This window comes from Vanessa cardui, chromosome 30 (assembly GCF_905220365.1).
Source record: "Vanessa cardui chromosome 30, ilVanCard2.1, whole genome shotgun sequence".
Lineage (NCBI taxonomy): Eukaryota > Metazoa > Arthropoda > Insecta > Lepidoptera > Nymphalidae > Vanessa > Vanessa cardui.
In genome coordinates, this window is record NC_061152.1 from 3,583,240 (window position 1) to 3,601,212 (window position 17,973).

Below are 17,973 nucleotides of genomic sequence, written 5' to 3' on the forward strand. Positions count from 1 at the left end.
TCGGTGACCTTTATTGGCTAGTCGTTCCAAAGAACTTTAATCGCAACTAATTTAATTTGCCTACAAATAAAATAGTCCTTCACGTTAATACTACATTTATAGCTTTTAATTGTACGGACGGGGCACAGATTATATTCACTGACATCACATACAACATTTACATCCTTACAGCTCTTGCATAAGTATCAAAATTCATTACAATGCATTCAGAAGTTTATATATAATGTTATGACACACTGACAAAACTTCAACATTAGTATTATAACATTTTTATTAAAAAATTAATAGAAATAATACCAGTATTCATTTCCATAAATAATATAGATATTTTTTTTTTCATCTATTAATCTATTGTCTATTCAATTAAGACCCTTAAGTATTGTTGATCTAACTGTTCTCTTATAGAGGACTACAATACAAACCATACTAAAACAATGAGGTCTAACTACACCTAAAAATCATCCATGTGACACCACAAGCACAGAAAAACACGTCAAAATTCATTCAGTTCATGCAAACACACATTATAAATAAATACATCCATTCCTTACGACACATGCAACTTTCAGTCTTTGAACACACACAAATTAAAATGTAAACATAAAAAATCAACAAAACCGGTAACGATTCATACCTATTTACATTTTTTATCCACTAGACCGTATCAGTATTATACTTAATTACCTCAAAATTACATGTATAGTAACATTATATTTGCTAAAGTAAATCAGTCTATCTATTTGTTGGTTATTCCCAGCTAAACCCTGGACCAAATTTGATATAAAATAAGCTTGAAGTCCAATAAAGGATAGGCGACTTGTTTGTTCCTAATAATTGATGACAATCCACTAAAAAACTAGCAGTCGCTAACAACAAGGTATTATTGATTAAGCTTTTATAACTATATCACAATTTCATATCCAATTATGACAAAAATTAGGCAATTATGCCTCATTTTTATATATGTGAGTAATATGTGAATAATAGTTATTATTTTTATATTAATAAGCAAAAAGATGGTTTTATAACATGTGTCTGTAACACACATGTTACAGAACAAAAGGGGTTACTTCAACATACATCAATATGTTTACAAATCATAAACAGCAGCAGCATAGTAACATTTCCATTGTGATATGTATTTTTAATAATATATTTGTCGAAAAATAATTGTAATAAAACAGTGAACCAATTTATCAATGTTGCCAGATTCAAAATCCTAACCCACTTTTGAGTATTTCTTAACAGAATATATTGACATTTTAAACAAAGTATATTAACATTTTTAATTGGATCTTTATGATTTGAAACCAGTACCATATAGGCTAACTAGACCTCTAGAACCATAAACCAATTCATTCTTATGAGGCGACATTATTACATTTTCCAGTCTTATCTACTCTATGGGTCATTAAAAAAAAATTGCAGCAACATTTTGAGGGCAATAATATTATGAGGGGTACAACAGGAAAAACAGAGAGCACCTGCAGACCACCCCCTCCATAGACAAAATACTTGTATTTGATTATTACCTGCCCTAAAAGTATAATGAAGTAACTCCGTCAGTCACTCATTTACAACCAAACTACTTAACCTAATTAGTTGAAATTTGGTATAAAGTTTAACAGTTTATAGTAATTAGCCAACCAAGTGTTATTTCATTAATATCGCATACAAGAGAGAAGTATCAATTTTGAAAAACTGCACAGATTAATATGAATATGAATTGGGAATCACTGTGATATAGAAATCCATTGTGATCATAGTCTGATCTTTATATGTGACAATTTATTTTTGTCAAAACAAACAATACATAATAAATATCCTGTGTTTCTGATCATTGACAAATTAAATTATTATTTTTTCATACTTTATTATAAAGAGTTTAGTCATTAAACTGTTCCCGTCAATCAGATCCAACAGTCATTATAATAAAGTTATTATATCATAATAAATAATACTTGGTAAATTTGAGTAAATCATGAACATAGCACAAACTATATACACATTAACTTAAAATGTTAATTGGATTTACAAAACTCTGTTGAAATTAAAACCGCATGGGATTATAAAGTATGCTAGTAGCCTTGCCCATTGAATTATATTACCGATTATTTGGTACCAGAGGGTAGGTGATAAGATATTGATATATATATAACTATAAGTTAATGAGTAGAAGTAGTAGTAGAATATTGACTGGTAAATAAACATTAATGGCCATACTTTTAAACACTTTTCTCTTTTCAACACTAAAGATTTTACTTTAGAGAGAAAAAGACAGAACTATTTAGCAAATCCTTAAACAATATGAATAGTTATGTTGTACAATTATACCAAGAATTTACAATCTGTAGAATGAGAAGGGCTTTTCAGAGTAAAAACAACAAAATAATCTGATAAGCCGTTGTTAAAACAACAATTCCTGTTATTCACTCGAAGAATATTGCCTGAAATAATTCTTTAACACGGCAAAGTAAACATTGCACCACTCCAAAGATTAATGACTTTGCCGGAGCTATAAAAGTCAATTTAATCTTGACCAATATACTTAATATTGTTTCAACAATCATAATGACAAATAACACAACATTAGAAGTATATAAATCCGTATCTTAGTGATTAGAATTGAAAGAAAATGTTTTGGAGGTTATGTTGTCTGTTTCCAGTGCTTATGCAATAAGCATAGGATTCATTCATAATACATATTGATTGTTGTGAAATGTTACAACGGGGTCCTGTTTACAACAATGGTATGGCCAAGTCATATTAGAAAACAGCTTGTTTACATACCTGCCAAGGGTTGACCTTAGGGATGGGTGCTTCAACAAACTTCTTAGGCTGAGCTTCTGCTGCTTGCTGCTGTTGCTCCGCTGTCGGCTGTTGGCCTGGCTCAGCATGAGGTTGGGGTGCCTTGTGCGGGCGAGGTGGAGCCCTGCGCTCTCGCTCCCTGCGACTCTTGGCCGGTCTTCTCGCGTGAGAGATGACCGGCACAAAGCCCTCCTCCTCCTCGTCGTCCTGCCGCGGCGGTGCGTCCGCCACTTCCTCCGTCGCCTCTATGTTCTCTTTATTACAATCACTTCCTCTGAAGTTCAGCACAGAGGCGTACGAGGGCCCTGCGCCCTCGACCGACACACGCGCGGCCATGCCGCTGCTACCCACGTTATATAAGACCGGGCGCGCGCTCCGCGCCGACCTAGGATCACGAGCGCGCCGCCATGCCCCTTAGCACGACGGCATGTTGCGGGTCGGACCCACGAAATTCAGAACTTTCCCGATCGTACGAAGGTCAAACTCGGTAATGTTGATGTATCGAACGCAGTTATAGAATATCAGGGAGAAATATGCGCACAGTTCAAAATGCACACCAGATTGACCCTGGATCGACCGTATTTACATCGAAAAAATTCACTTCCGTTGACTTGTTCCAACTTTTTAGCGACACACAACGCTCCGGGTACACTTTATCTATCGATTACGTGTATCGATCACACTAAATATGGCTCTCCAAACCTGAAAATAACTAAAGATCCATATTTTGTTCACAATTCACACATGTGGTCGGACGCCCAAAAAGGGTATTTTCCGCAACACACACGGAACTCGCGGAAGCCTGTGACTTCTAATTTTACAGAGAAGACAATTTTCGCCAGATGGCGCTGAAACACCCATGACAGTGAATGTGTTCGAGATAAAGGCGCATAAAACCACGTGTTTTTAAAATAAACTGATATATATAAATGTTTTGAACACTATTTACAAGCTCTGACAGTTAGAGGAATTTTATAATATATAAAAAGTCATAATTCGTTTTAAATTATATGAAACATTCTTATTTGTCTTTCAATATTCTTGAACGCGGCTATAATAAAAATCACATTTCATTCTTATTTCTTCACGACCTTGCAAATCGTGCTAATGTAACCTATTAAGTACAATAATTTTCATGATAGGTTCAAAACATTATAATGACTAGTTTTTAATTTATCATTTTATGTTAAAAGAATATAAAAACTGATATAACTTCAAATGATTTAATAAATAAAACGACTTTTCGTATATTTTTTCTCTATGGCTAGAAACACGTTGCAACACTTAACATTCGTTCAAGAATTTTATAAAAAACAATCATAATTTAAAAGAATATTTTAACAAGTATAAAAATCCTAAAAAATAATAATAATACATAAAAATTAAAATCAATTAATTATCTTCATACATTAATCATGCGTATGAACTTTCCGTATTTGTAGGACAATACATTCCCAAGTAATATCGGCAATTTCTACAGTAATGGTATACATCTTTGCATGATCTTAGCACATAAGGTAGTGGCGCACAAATCCAGCAACATAATAAGCATAATACTATTGCACATAAGTGGGTACATAGAGTAATTCTACTTGCCACTATACTAAAACCCGCATAGCCACATTCAGGACAAACAATTGGTATTGGTGTAAACCCAAAGTTATAATTTCTTGTTGGAGGTGGTGGTAGGGGACTATCTACGTATATATCAAATGCAGTTGCGTAATTTGGAGGTGGTGTATGCTGGACAAAGGATGGAGAGGGTATAAAAGTTCCCATTAGCCTGCGTCTTCGTCGTGCCGCCATTTGACGCAAAACAAATGAATAAGATGGCGGTGCATTCGTTAAAGAATCTGGAGGCGTTATTTCTAACGAGCTCATGTCAATAATTTTATTCGCACTTGTATTATCTGAGTTAAATCTTGGTAAGATATTGTTTTGAATTGCTAAACTTATTGAACTCTCATTTAACTTGGCTAATGCTTGGAGGAATAATGTCAGAGGTTGGATTGTTTCAGGATTATTCAAAGAAATAGGAGATGGTAAATTTGAAGATATGCGAAGTGGTTGATTTGTCGTAGATTTAGTGAAGAGTACAAACGGAATCGAGGTTTTTGAAGAATTAAATATCAAATCATTATCATAATTATTGGAATCTGGCTCGGTATTACCGACATCTAGTCTCTGTGAGATGATTTCCTTGGAAGATACTGATGCAACATCAATTTCTTTTTCTACTTGCAATTCTTGGGTGTCAGTGTTTGTACTGCATTGAGGATGGTTCTCGCTAGATTTATGATCCATAATAATTTACTTAGTTTTGAAGTTGATTTCTATTTCTTCTAAGCTTAGCTTAGTGGTGTCAGTTAAAATTGTTCCAATAATTACTATTTACAATGACAGGATCTTGTCATAGTCTCGTGGATATTGTTATGTGACAAAATATTACGCAATTCCTATAAATTGAAAAGATTGTAATGTTATTTTAGTTATGAATATTTATATAACTTTTGCTGTATTATATAATTTTAACGCAACATTATTTATTTCTTAAATTAACATTTTTCTTTTTAAATTATAGATAATTACTTCTACCGGAAATGGCTGTATAATTTGATACATTTATCTTTTAATGCTGCGTACAGACTGATCGTGTGAATATTCTTCGCTCACGGTACTTGGAGACTACTAAACGATTCCATGAAAGCTAACTAAGATATGTTTAGAAGTGTTAGCAATCCTCTATATAGCCCATGTCGTTCGTTGTGCCAATGTCGTCAAATTGTTCCATCCAATTTTTACCATTTACGGAAAGAATTGGATTGAACGATTTGAATAATTTTGAAGAGGAGTGATAAAAGTATTTATCGATATAAGCAAGGTTATTTGAGTATCTTGGGAAAAAATGTCATTGAGGCATTTTTTGCGGTTGTCTATACGAATCATAAGATTTCTTAGTATAAAATAAATACATAATAAATATTTTTTTTCGTAAATGATGTATGTTATGTATAAAAAAATATTACTGTTACTAGATATTTCATAATGTACTTTTAAATAGGTTTCATTTTTACTTAAAAATAATGGAACGGCAATTGTCAAAGAGTATTTATTCACCTGGCAACTGTCGCTTGATATTGTCAAAAAAACTGATCCTTTCCGGTCTTTTAACTCCTCCGTGGCATGGCGGATGGTCTATACCGCCGCTTATAGTGTTTATTTGGAGGAAAAACTTCGCTAAAAAGCGAAATGGTAAGTCAATGTTTTTTAAAAGTGCAAAATTAATCTAAATCACGTTTTTTATAGTGAAAGTTACAAAGTGAGAGTGTAAATACGAGTATCTTGATGTATACGGCTAATCCACGTGTTTGGTATAATTTTGTTCGAAATAACTCCAATCTGTTGATTTAGTGGAAGTTTTAACGATTCAGAAGACAAATGATATAGAATCTTCACATTATTTTCACCTAATTTCTATACGGATTGGACAATATTGTTATCCACGATGTATTTGCTGCATGCGAATGCAACATATCCGCCCTGGATAATTGTTTATCCTAAAGGGCTGTAGAATAAAGGTATCTTAAGGTTTTTATACGTTTGAATCGTGACTTTTACTTGACTTTAATCTATTACTACGTAAAACAGTATAAGAAAATTTGCGAAACATCTAGAAATTTTGAGGTTAGGTCGTGTTACTTTTTTGGTTATATTAGTGACTTATGTCCAATCATTAGCCGTAGAAAATGTTACTATCAAATCAAAGCGGAAATAAATGGTGATTACTAGAAACCTCATCATCGTATGTTAGATACTTATTCTACTTATGTGGTATTTCATATTAACACAATGCCATATAATTTATATTTCCAAATATTTACATTAGAAAGTTATTTAGTTTACATCATTTATTCTTCAATATTGATCATAATCTTCAAATATAATTGATTTAAAAGTAGGTACAATATAAAATAAATACAGACATTTTGACAAGATCCAATTTGGAAGTCAGCTTACATAAAATAAATCATTGATTCAAATTGGATATGAAAAAAAACTTTGGATATGCTTTTGTCTTAAATCTCTTATGGTTATTTATATAAAAAATTCAGCAGACATCATCAACAAAGAGGTTTCACCATAACATACATGTGTTATGATTACGTTGAACAGTTTCATGTTCTGGAAGCAGATTGCCTTTATATGTAAATGGTGGCTTGAATTATCTTATTTAAAATGGTGTGGTATGTTTTATGATGATTCTGCCCCACCCATATAAATGATAATTTGAGTCACATTGAACATGTTCTTTATAGTATCCTATTAATCCCCGAACTCTTCCTGTTTGTATGCTACTGCATCTTCCAGGTACAATTTAGGGGTAAAGTAATGAATTCCTTTAGGAAACATCACCGACAATTATAGTCGTGGTGTGTCGACATATGGAATACACTCTATCATACACAAAAATAACTGCTTCCCGTCAGTTTCAATGGTTAAACATTCAAAAGAAATAAATATTAGAAGGAAATGGACAGACCGTTCTAATGCTTTCTTTTGAGATATAAATATGTTTTTGTTTGGTCAATGTCTTATTGAAAACAATAATCTTTGTTTATCATTTTGTTTTGGCTCTTCAGTAAGCAGTTATTTTATTTGTACAACTTGTTTATAAAGAAAACAAACAAGTAGAGATTATTTGAATAATGAGAATCGAATGATTTGATTACAGAGTCTATCAGTTGCCCGGCCGTTAGTGTCGGTGTACACAGAGAAGAGTGAGAAGGTGGCAGATGCCTCCATCCCACTGCCGTTCGTATTCAAGGCACCCATCAGGCCTGACCTGGTCAACGATGTCCATGTGTCGATGTCCAAGAATGCAAGACAGCCTTACTGCGTAAGCAAGGAAGCCGGTATGTTATTTTTATTATTTAATATTTGTTTTAGTAGCAAATTTGTTACATGTTTACTATTTTAAAATGATTGAAATGTAGTTTATGACTATTGTGCAATAATAAGTTTACTAGCTACATAGTTTTTAAATATATTACCAGAAGGCAGATTGTTTCAAATAAAAATAATTTACATGATTAATTCTTAGTAAGAGATATTGGTGATAGGAGATACAATAATACCTCTAATAGGAATTATACAGCTGTATAGATATACATATAGCTGGATATCTTTATCGTCATTAACGCCTTCATCAAGTATATAAAAGATTGAATTTTGTTATGAAATTGGTATGAGTTCTGGAGAAAGACAAAACTCGAGTAGTTAAATTGGGGGTAAAGCCGCGGGTTAAACTAGTTATAGAGTATTGTTTCTAAATACTCTGTTTGCACTGTAATGTCCACATTCTTCAACTTATCCGTGTTGTTGCGTGTTACTGCGAATGAGTGCGATATTGACGTGACGATATGGCGTTCTGGGTCTGTTCCGTAACTGGCACGGGTGCAAATATGTCACTACAATAATACATCAGTACAAAGATACATTTTCATTGAAGTAACATTGATTTTCTGGGCATTAAAATGATAGATATTTTGAAATGGCGGTAGACACAGAAAACATTGACCGACGCCACATTTCCTACAAGACTCAATTGAAATCTTAAAACTATTAGAGACAGCTAGAATCTTATTTATAATGAGTAATAATGATAAAAAATCTATTATCTTCACTATTTTTATTCCAGGTCACCAAACCAGTGCCGAATCATGGGGTACCGGTCGTGCTGTCGCTCGTATTCCCCGTGTCCGTGGTGGTGGTACCCACAGGTAATTTATCAGATGATAACAGTTATTAATGAATGAAAATTAATTTTTTGCAAAGTTTGATGTTAATTAGACAATGATTATATTGGAAGTTTGAGGAAAACATTATCTCTGCATGTTTTAATTTTTTTTAAACCTTAACACTAAACTAAAGTAAGTCTGAGATTTATAAAATAAATCACTTGATGATTAGGATAAATGATAATTGCCACAATAGCTTTACAGAAGAAATTATTTTTGAATGTCCATTGAAATGGTCTCGCTAACTATCCCTGTAACCTTACTTGTATTATTCTACATAATGCAAGGGTCACTACGGCAGGGTACAATATAACTCCTATATCGCAGGCATATTGAATTAATTGTTGTTATGTCTCGACATACGGGAGGATAAATTTATAAAGACCAAACAGTTTAGACTGTAGCTTTATGTTTGTAAATAGATTATCAGTTTTTTTACAACACATACTTATTGAAATAAACAATTTTGGAAGTAAAATTAAAGAGGTTACAATTAGTTAATATTTACAGATTAGTTGAATATAATATAGGTTAAGTGTTATTAATAAATAAAAGTTAGAAATCATTATATATATATATTTCTTATCTATATAACGGTCAGGTTTTTATTACTAAGGGTATAATTTAGCCTGGGGAAAGTGCAGTTCAGTAGAGTGAAGTGTTTGTTATTTCCAGGTCCGGTCAGGGTGCGTTCGGTAACATGTGTCGCGGTGGACGCATGTTCGCTCCCACCAAGCCGTGGCGTCGCTGGCACCGGTTCGTGAACCTGCGCCAGCGCCGCGCCGCCGCCGCCGCCGCCGTGGCCGCCGCCGGAGTGCCAGCCCTCGTGCAGGCCAGAGGTGAGACCCCACTCGTAGTCAGCTAGAGTCTTAAATTAAAGTTACACAAGTAAGTCAAATACGAGAGTGCCCTTGTGCCTCGAGTAGGGCTAAGGAAGCATCTATGTTATTCAATGAATGTTATGATAATTATTATGGTCTTCAAGTGATTTATGGTGATTTTTCATGTTTTCCCGAACACTTGTTTGGCTCATAAAGAACTTTGTATCAAACTCAGGAGTCAGATTGAGTTGATCTTCAATCACACTGTTTTCAAATTAAATTTTTTAAATTGTAAGTTTATTTTATCTGTTATCTGGCACATACATTATAAAATTATTTTTGAACACAGGTCACATTATCGAGAAGGTTCCTGAAATACCTTTGGTAGTCTCCGACAAGGTCCAAGAGATCAACAAGACAAAGCAAGCCGTCATCTTCCTGCGACGCGTCAAGGCCTGGTCTGACGTACTTAAAGTGAGTTAATTATCAAACATTATCTGTTAATCTTTTTAATCTGGTCATGCTCTGAATCGAATTTGATGGAATTTTCGAGGTGGTAGGGCTTTGTGCAAGCCAGTCTAGGAAGGTACCATCCACTCATCAGTTATTCTACCGCCAAACAACAGTAGTTAGTATTGTTGTGTTCTAGTTTGAAGGGTGAGTGAGTCGGTGCGCCTACAGGCACCCTTGTGGCTTACCATCTTAGTTCTCAAGCTTGGTGGCTCATTGGTGATTGGAATGGTTAAATTTTCTAACAGCGCCAAGGTCTATGGTGGTGACCACTACCCACAGGGTGACACACCAAACAAGCTTGAACCCTAATAAAGGACATTGACTGAGATTCCCAGGTGTCAAATAGTATGTGTACATATATATTTATAGAAGATATAACTAGCTTATTAACATTGAGATATTTTCCAGGTATACAAGTCTCAGCGCCTCCGTGCCGGTGTCGGTAAGATGCGTAACAGACGTCGTCTGCAACGCAAGGGACCTCTCATCATCTACAACAAGGATCAGGTATGTTGAGACCTCTTGTGATATGTGTCGACTCTCATTGGTTTAATGAGTCCAACAAGAACAACAACAGAATGTAAATTTCTCACTGCTGGGCTAAGGCCTCCACTCCCTTTGATGAGAAAGTTTGGAACATATTCCACAACGCTGTTCCAATGCGGGTTGGCGAAATACACATGTGGCAGAATTTGTATGAAATTAGATACATGCAGATTTCCTAACAATGGTTTCCTTAAATTAAGCACATGAATATTCAGTGGTGCTTGCCTGGGTGTGAACCCGTAATCATCGTTTAAGATGCACGCGTTCTAACCACGCGGTCATATCTTTCTGCCATTGGAACTGCCTTTCTTTATAATGAACATTACAAACCCCTCACTTGCTAAACTCATAACATTATTGTTTTGAGTTACGATTAAATGAGGGTATATTATTAATTCCCTAAGGAAACATTGGGCAATTATTACATTTTGACCAGTGTGTCGACGTGTGGAATACAAATCTCTTGTACTATTTCTAAATGATGTTTGCTTCAATACTTTTGATTTTTGAGCAAAACAAAGTCATTTTAGTAACTGTACCGTCCCAATACTGGGTTAAGGCCACCTTTCCTTGTATGGAGAAGATTTGGCTTATCCCACCATGCTTCTCCAATGGGATTTATGGATACACATGTGTAAATTAGTCACAATTTCATTAAAGACGCAGCGGAGCATGGGATGTATTGTTATTAAACTGTAATTTTATATACATTATATTATCAAACTAACTCGTTACTCTCTTCCAGGGTCTAACTCGCGCCTTCCGCAACATCCCTGGTGTTGAGATGCTCTCCGTCAACAAGCTGAACCTTCTCAAGTTGGCGCCCGGTGGTCACGTCGGTCGTTTCATCATTTGGACGCAGTCCGCCTTTGGCAGGCTCGGTGAGTTGAACATCTTAGTGTTAGAGTTGAAATAAGAGTTATTTACTCCCCGATCTCCTGGATCCCAGTCTAACTGGGTCCAGTCTTAACAAATCAGGGGCTGAATCAAAAATACACGAAAAATCCTTGATATTGTGATATTGATACTGTTTGCAGTGTAACTACAGGCACAAGGGACATAGCATCTTAGTTCCCAAGGTTGGTGGCGCATTGACGATGTAAGGAATAGTTAATATTTCTTACAGCATCATTGTCTATTGGTTATGGTGACCACTTACCTTCAGGTGGCCCATATGCTCGTCCGCTAACCTATTCCAAAAAAAAAAAAAATTGTTATAAAAGTGTAGGAGTTCACTTAAATACATAAATACAAAAGATTTATGTATATATGAAGATTTAATGATAATGGATGGAATGATTCTCTGTGGCAAGTGTTAGGTTATGTTAGTATCCTTGACTCTTTCTGTACTTGTGACAATGTGTGTGCAGAAAGTAATGATCCAGTTGACTAGTTACTATGTTCATTATTATAAAACTAAAGTTTGGAAAAGTATTCTAATCAGCCTGCTGATACAGAGATATAATTATTAGAGTATTGTTACTAAATACTCTGTTTGCACTGTAATGTCCACATTCTTCAACTTATCCGTGTTGTTGCGTGTTACTGCGAATGAGTGCGATATTGACGTGACGATATGGCGTTCTGGGTCCGTTCAGTAACTGGCACGGGTGCAAATATGTCACTACAATAATACACAGGTACAAAGATACATTTTCATTGGAGTAACAATAACTTTCTGGGTATTACATTGAAATGTTAGATATTTTGACACGGTGATAGACACAGAATACTTGTGTGTTTTTCATCGTCTACTTCAATTAGACTTGTATAATTTTAGTTCTACAATTCTGTAAACATTTCTTTAACAATCAATGAGGCCGTACTTTCTGTGGGATTCCATTGAAATCAAATGTGTGCAAATATTATGACTATACAAATATCATAATATAGGTATTAGGTATCTTGCATAAATTTATCAGATTTAAATCTGTATTATACAAAGAATAACCCCGTCGGGGCTGTTACCACTGACTTATCTATTCCGCCACTAAACATCAATACTCAGTATTTTTGCCATACACCTCTAGTCATCATCCTCCTGCCCTTATCCCAATATTATTTGGGGTCGGCGCAGCATGTCTTCTCCTTCCATACTTCTCTGTCAGACGTCATCTCACAAATAGTATTCTTTCTAACCATATCCTCTGTCACACAATACTCCATACACCTCTAGTATGAAAAGAAATACACTGTATAATATTTATTATAATCTACTCACAAACATGGTTATAATCATATTTAAGAAAAATAACAAGAACATTAAGCAACACATAAAATATGCAACTTAAAAATCAATCTTTTATCCTCTCTAAAATAATATGGCCATTTCCCGCGCGCCTGTCAGATATCTTCTGTAACGCTTCGTGGTATGTCCTGTGACATCACTTGACCATCCTTCAACAATATATTAATTTTAATAATTAATAATATAAATGTTGATTATAGATTCCCTCTTCGGTTCATGGAAGACGCCATCAAAGGAAAAGAAGAACTTCAACCTGCCTCAACCCAAGATGGCGAACACTGACCTGAGCCGTCTCCTCAAGTCCGACGAGATCAGGAAGGTCCTGCGTGCACCCAAGTATGTTCAATTCTTAAATCTTTTAACTTCAAATTTTTACATAGCAATGATTACCTTCCATGTACTATGATACTTGTATTATGATATAGTACTATTAAATATAGTAAAAAAAAATAATGAATTAATACTATAATAATATTAAGTACTGATGTATCATGTTTAAATCAAAACAAAATCAGGATGATTAGTTTTGTCCCTAGTTTTATGATATGATAGATTGTTGAATAGTTAGTTGTGAAACTCGCTTTACCATTTATAGATTTTCTCAAGTATTGTAAATGATGAAATTCTCTTACAGAGCATTGGGTTATGAAAACAAACCATGATTACTTATCACGTTGACTTTAACTGAACAAATAATATTTTAATCTTAAAACAATCTACGTCCAAATGACAATATTAAACGGTAAAACTTTTTACAGCAAGCGTGTGGTTCGTGCTTCTCGCAAACTGAACCCACTCACCAACTCGAGGGCCATGCTCCGTCTCAACCCATATGCCGCTGTGCTCAAGAGGAAAGCAGTGCTCGATCAACAGAGGAAGAACAACCAGAAGGCTTTATCCCTCGCTGAGAAGCGTGGAGTAAGTTTAACTATGTATCTTTTGGCACATACATGCAGTAAATAGTTTACACATCTGTATTAAGTGCACTCATAAGAATAATAATAATAATAATATGAGACAACATCACATACATTACTCTGATCCCAATGTAAGTAGCTGACGCACTTGTGTTATGGAAATCAGAAGTAACGACGGTACCACAAACACCCAGACCCAAGACAACATAGAAAACTAATGGTAATCTACATCGACTCGGCCGGGAATCGAACCCGGGACCTCAGAGTGGCGTACCCATGAAAACCGGTGTACATACCACTCGACCATGGAGGTCGTCGAGATAAGAAGAAGTATAAATCAATGTATAACTGTTATGCTAGCCAAGAGCTCATACAGAAATGGTCTAGCAGCTAATACCACAATTTTACACACGTCAGGCTTAATAAAATTTTATGAATGTACTAGCTGTGCCCGGGACCTTGTACACTTTTAAATTTAACAAAAAAGAAATTATTGTAGCCTATGTTACTCCTTATTATATGAGCTATCTGCCTGTGGAAGTCCCGTCAAAATCGGTCCAGCCGTTCCAGAGATTAGCCGGAACAGACAGACTGTATACAATATACATATGCATTGAATAAAAAAGGCCCATTTTAAAATTACAAACAGACACTCTAATTTTATTATATGTATAGATTTTAAAGTAGCACCCCAAAGTAGTTTTATCCACTAAATGATGATACTCTCTTTCAGAGCATTGGGTTATGAATAACCATGATTACTCACGTTGACACTTTCTGATTCTAACCAGCAAGAAAGCTACCGTTCCCAACTATTTCTCGTCCCTAAATGTAATAATTTTCCAGATCAAACTGCCAGCCAGCGACCCCGCGGCGAAGGCTGCCAAGTTACGCCTCAACAGGGCTAAATCTATCAAACTCGCAAATTCCAAGAAGCCCAAGAAGGCAGCAGTAAAGAAGACAGCGCCCCCACCACCCAAGAAGAAGGCAGAGAAAAAGGCTGCGCCTAAAAAGTGATTGACTAATAAACTTTATAACTGATCTGGTGTTTCAATCTGTTCCTTTGCCTATTTGTGTTAAAATTTTGAGGAAAACGTACAAATTTATTTGATTAGAAGCTTTTTATTGGTGCCAGAAAGGTAACGTAAGGTACGGCATAACTTTATGTCGCATCGGCAAAATTCGTAAAACCGATCACATCCGAATTAAGTACGCTATCCCAAATTATCAATATTTATTTCTTATGTGAATATGAGCTTTACACAAACGTAAAAACTTGTAATATCGTATGACCTAATATATTCAATTTGACGCGGCGATTAAATGCACTCGCTGTCTCGGATTGAACTGACGTGAGAATCTATAGCGACGAATAGCGTCGAATGGCGCGATAGAAAGCTTTTCTAATGTTATACAACCAATAAAAAAAGCTTTCAATGGGCAGTAATCGGTTTTATTGAATTTGCCGGTGCTACAACTAAGTTGTGTCGTACGATACATGATTTCGCCAATGACAAGTGCGATGGAGAGAGCACGGTGGAGATTGATCGGTACGGTAAAGATTACAGACTTAATTTAATGTTGAAGGCATACTGCCTTCAATATATTTACAAAATTGACTAATCATTAACAGACATTCAACATTAAAAGCAAAAGGAAAGATTATTATGGCCCAGAGCTCGCCACTGAACCGTTAGGATCTGTGTTGCAGAACTATCGATAGAATGAATTTTGAGAAAAGGAAAATGACGAAATCAATGTTTTCGTTAATGATTCATTTCGTTAATGTTTTAACTATCGGCAGACTATCCATAGTCTATGTATTACCTTAGGAAGAATATACTGTGCCTTGTATTATACTGGCTGGCTGGAATATCTTATGAGTAGGTGGCGCATACTCAGACAAGCTTTCACAAAATCCTGCCACTTGGGAAAAGACCAGAATTAGTTCTGAATTTAAACTTGTTAGGGTGCCAGTAATTCCAAGGTAGCGAACTGATTGCTCTGAATATTTTAATAATACCTAAGCTCAAAAGGAAAAGGTTTTTGCCCTGCTAGGAAGGACTTTAATAGATTGTTACTGTACCTATAAATCTGTAAGATGAATGGTAGTTTTTTTAGTAAATTAAAAATACATATGTCACCGTTAGATTACAAAATTCTTTAGAATACAATCTGTCTCGTCAGATTGAAAACTGTCGAAATATTGTGAACTGCAATTTAACGCACAATTTTTCGCTATATTGTAATCTATTGAAGTTAAACTTACGTTAGATTACAATCTATCCCTAGAGCTCTTCCTGATTGGCCGGTCTTATTGTAAGAGTGACCAATCATATAATAGCAAACAGCAAAATGTGAGGCTCCGTATTCGTATTCCTCACGCAGTTGTGGCAATTACTAGACACACTAACACCTGTGTCTACTACACGGACGATGGTGACGACGCTATCGGCAGATTCATTTGCCGAGCGGCGGGTGCTTCAGAAAGGACCATCCTAGAGCACAGCCTCAAGACATCTATACAGAAACGTCGGCGACATCAGAGTCGCCGAGGCCGCTCTCTCTCTGATCAAACGCGGACCAGGACCCGCTGGATTGTAGTAATTCGAACACATATACTGCTATATATTTTTATTTATATATTATTTATTATAGTTTATATATTATTTTTATTATATATTATTTATTATAGATTACGTATATATTATTTAAAAAAAAAAGAAAAAAAATTGTAATTGAATATAAAAGGTAAAAAAAGACACGGGCATCTGCGAGACTGTGGATGTTGTATTTAAAAAAAAAAAGAAAAAATCATATAACAGCGTTATTATTCGGTAGTTTACATTCTATCGAAGTAAATTTCAGTTAAATTATAAAAACTAACCTAACCGAAATATAATGAACTTTCGAAATTATTTATATTTTATCGCAAATTAAATAAACGTTCACAATTTTATTCATAGTTTATAATATAACTGTTTCGATACTTCAAAAGGTTCCAAAAATATAACGATATTAAAAAAACAACAGAATATTAAAAATATATTTATTGAAACAATAAAATATCATTGTTAACATAACATGCGATACAATTAAACTACAACAACCGCGCCCGGCGTCGCTCGCGTCATATAATATATATTTCCAAATCGATCACAGCGTTGTGTGAAAATTCATTATTCTGGTAATGTCGACGATAAAATTAAATTCAATTAATTATGTGATAACGAGTAATTAAACGGAACAATTCATAAGATTAATATTACTAAGAATTTATAAATGATTGAAAAACACATTTGAGAAATGGTATACTTAAAAATAAGTGGTCACAGTCACCACCGCCCACAAATGTCGCCACTGTAGGACACATTCCTTACAACTATTGCGTAACCTTGGCAACTAATTATGTCCCTTGTGCCTACAGTTCCACTGGCTAACCCTTCACACCGGAACACAACAATACTGAGTACTACGGTTTCACTATGGAGCAACTCCTGCGTATCTGGCCGGTTCTCGGTAGAATCTACTTTCCGAACCGGTGGTGGCTATATCTAAGATACGTATTTGTGTAATAACTTAAGTCATAATTTTAAGCAATGAAAACTTTAGTCAATCAATCAAAAATTTGATTTAAACGAACGACAGATTAAAAATTAACAATACATATACACAGATAATAAATATACACAATTCCCACATCAGTCAAGTAGTCCAAGATTTTTAGATGTCCGCTCTGCATATAATCCTTCTATGTGATTTTTCGATTGGATTATGTAGGAGGGTGCCACAAATAAAAACCGAGTTTATGTCGTCCGAAATTGCGAGCGTTAGCCGCCATCTTCGAAAACGTTTTTTTGAACATATCTCGGAAACGGTAAGTTATACGTAAAAAACTGAAGAGATATTTTTTGTGGGGACAAAATATCCCACATTTTTTATACAAACAAACTTAACACACACAACTTAACACAAACTTTTCTCCCTATTGTTGATATTTTCCGACATATTTAAGTAAAATCAAAATTTTTCGGGCGACAGAAACTCGGTTTTATACTTGGGGGACACCCTCCGACATAATCCAATCGAAAAATCACGTAGAAGGATTTTATGCAGAGCGGACCGATTTTTAATGCTAACATTTCTGGACTAAAATGTAAACCTATACCAGGAGCGCGACCGACAGTAGCGCCCCCTCGCTGTCAAACGCGATTCAAAATGGCCGACACTGGACGATCGATACCAAATATTCATCTCTAAACGCGAACAATACTTGTGACCGCTGTAGTCAACGCTCTAAAATGAAAATATACTAGAAATCA

The 17,973-nt window shown here is 35.0% G+C and overlaps 2 protein-coding genes across 2 annotated transcripts in view; one reads left to right on the forward strand and one right to left on the reverse strand.

Annotated features, from left to right (window-relative positions):
* The window catches only part of LOC124542156 (la-related protein 1B-like), a 95,697-nt gene extending 92,475 nt beyond the window's left edge, over positions 1-3,222 (reverse strand). Inside the window, exon 1 of the mRNA XM_047120091.1 lies at positions 2,791-3,222. Within this exon, the coding sequence (XP_046976047.1) occupies positions 2,791-3,144 (354 nt within the window). The 5' untranslated portion in view covers positions 3,145-3,222. The remainder of the gene's footprint in view (positions 1-2,790) is intronic.
* Positions 3,223-5,905: 2,683 nt separating this feature from the next.
* LOC124542222 (60S ribosomal protein L4) lies at positions 5,906-14,692 on the forward strand. Its single transcript, XM_047120169.1, has 10 exons — positions 5,906-6,060; positions 7,541-7,721; positions 8,507-8,588; positions 9,282-9,445; positions 9,777-9,901; positions 10,349-10,447; positions 11,232-11,367; positions 12,935-13,070; positions 13,493-13,652; positions 14,498-14,692. The coding sequence occupies exons 1-10, from the start codon at positions 6,058-6,060 to the stop codon at positions 14,666-14,668; spliced, it is 1,257 nt and encodes a 418-aa protein (XP_046976125.1). The 5' UTR covers positions 5,906-6,057; the 3' UTR covers positions 14,669-14,692.
* Positions 14,693-17,973: the final 3,281 nt, after the last annotated feature.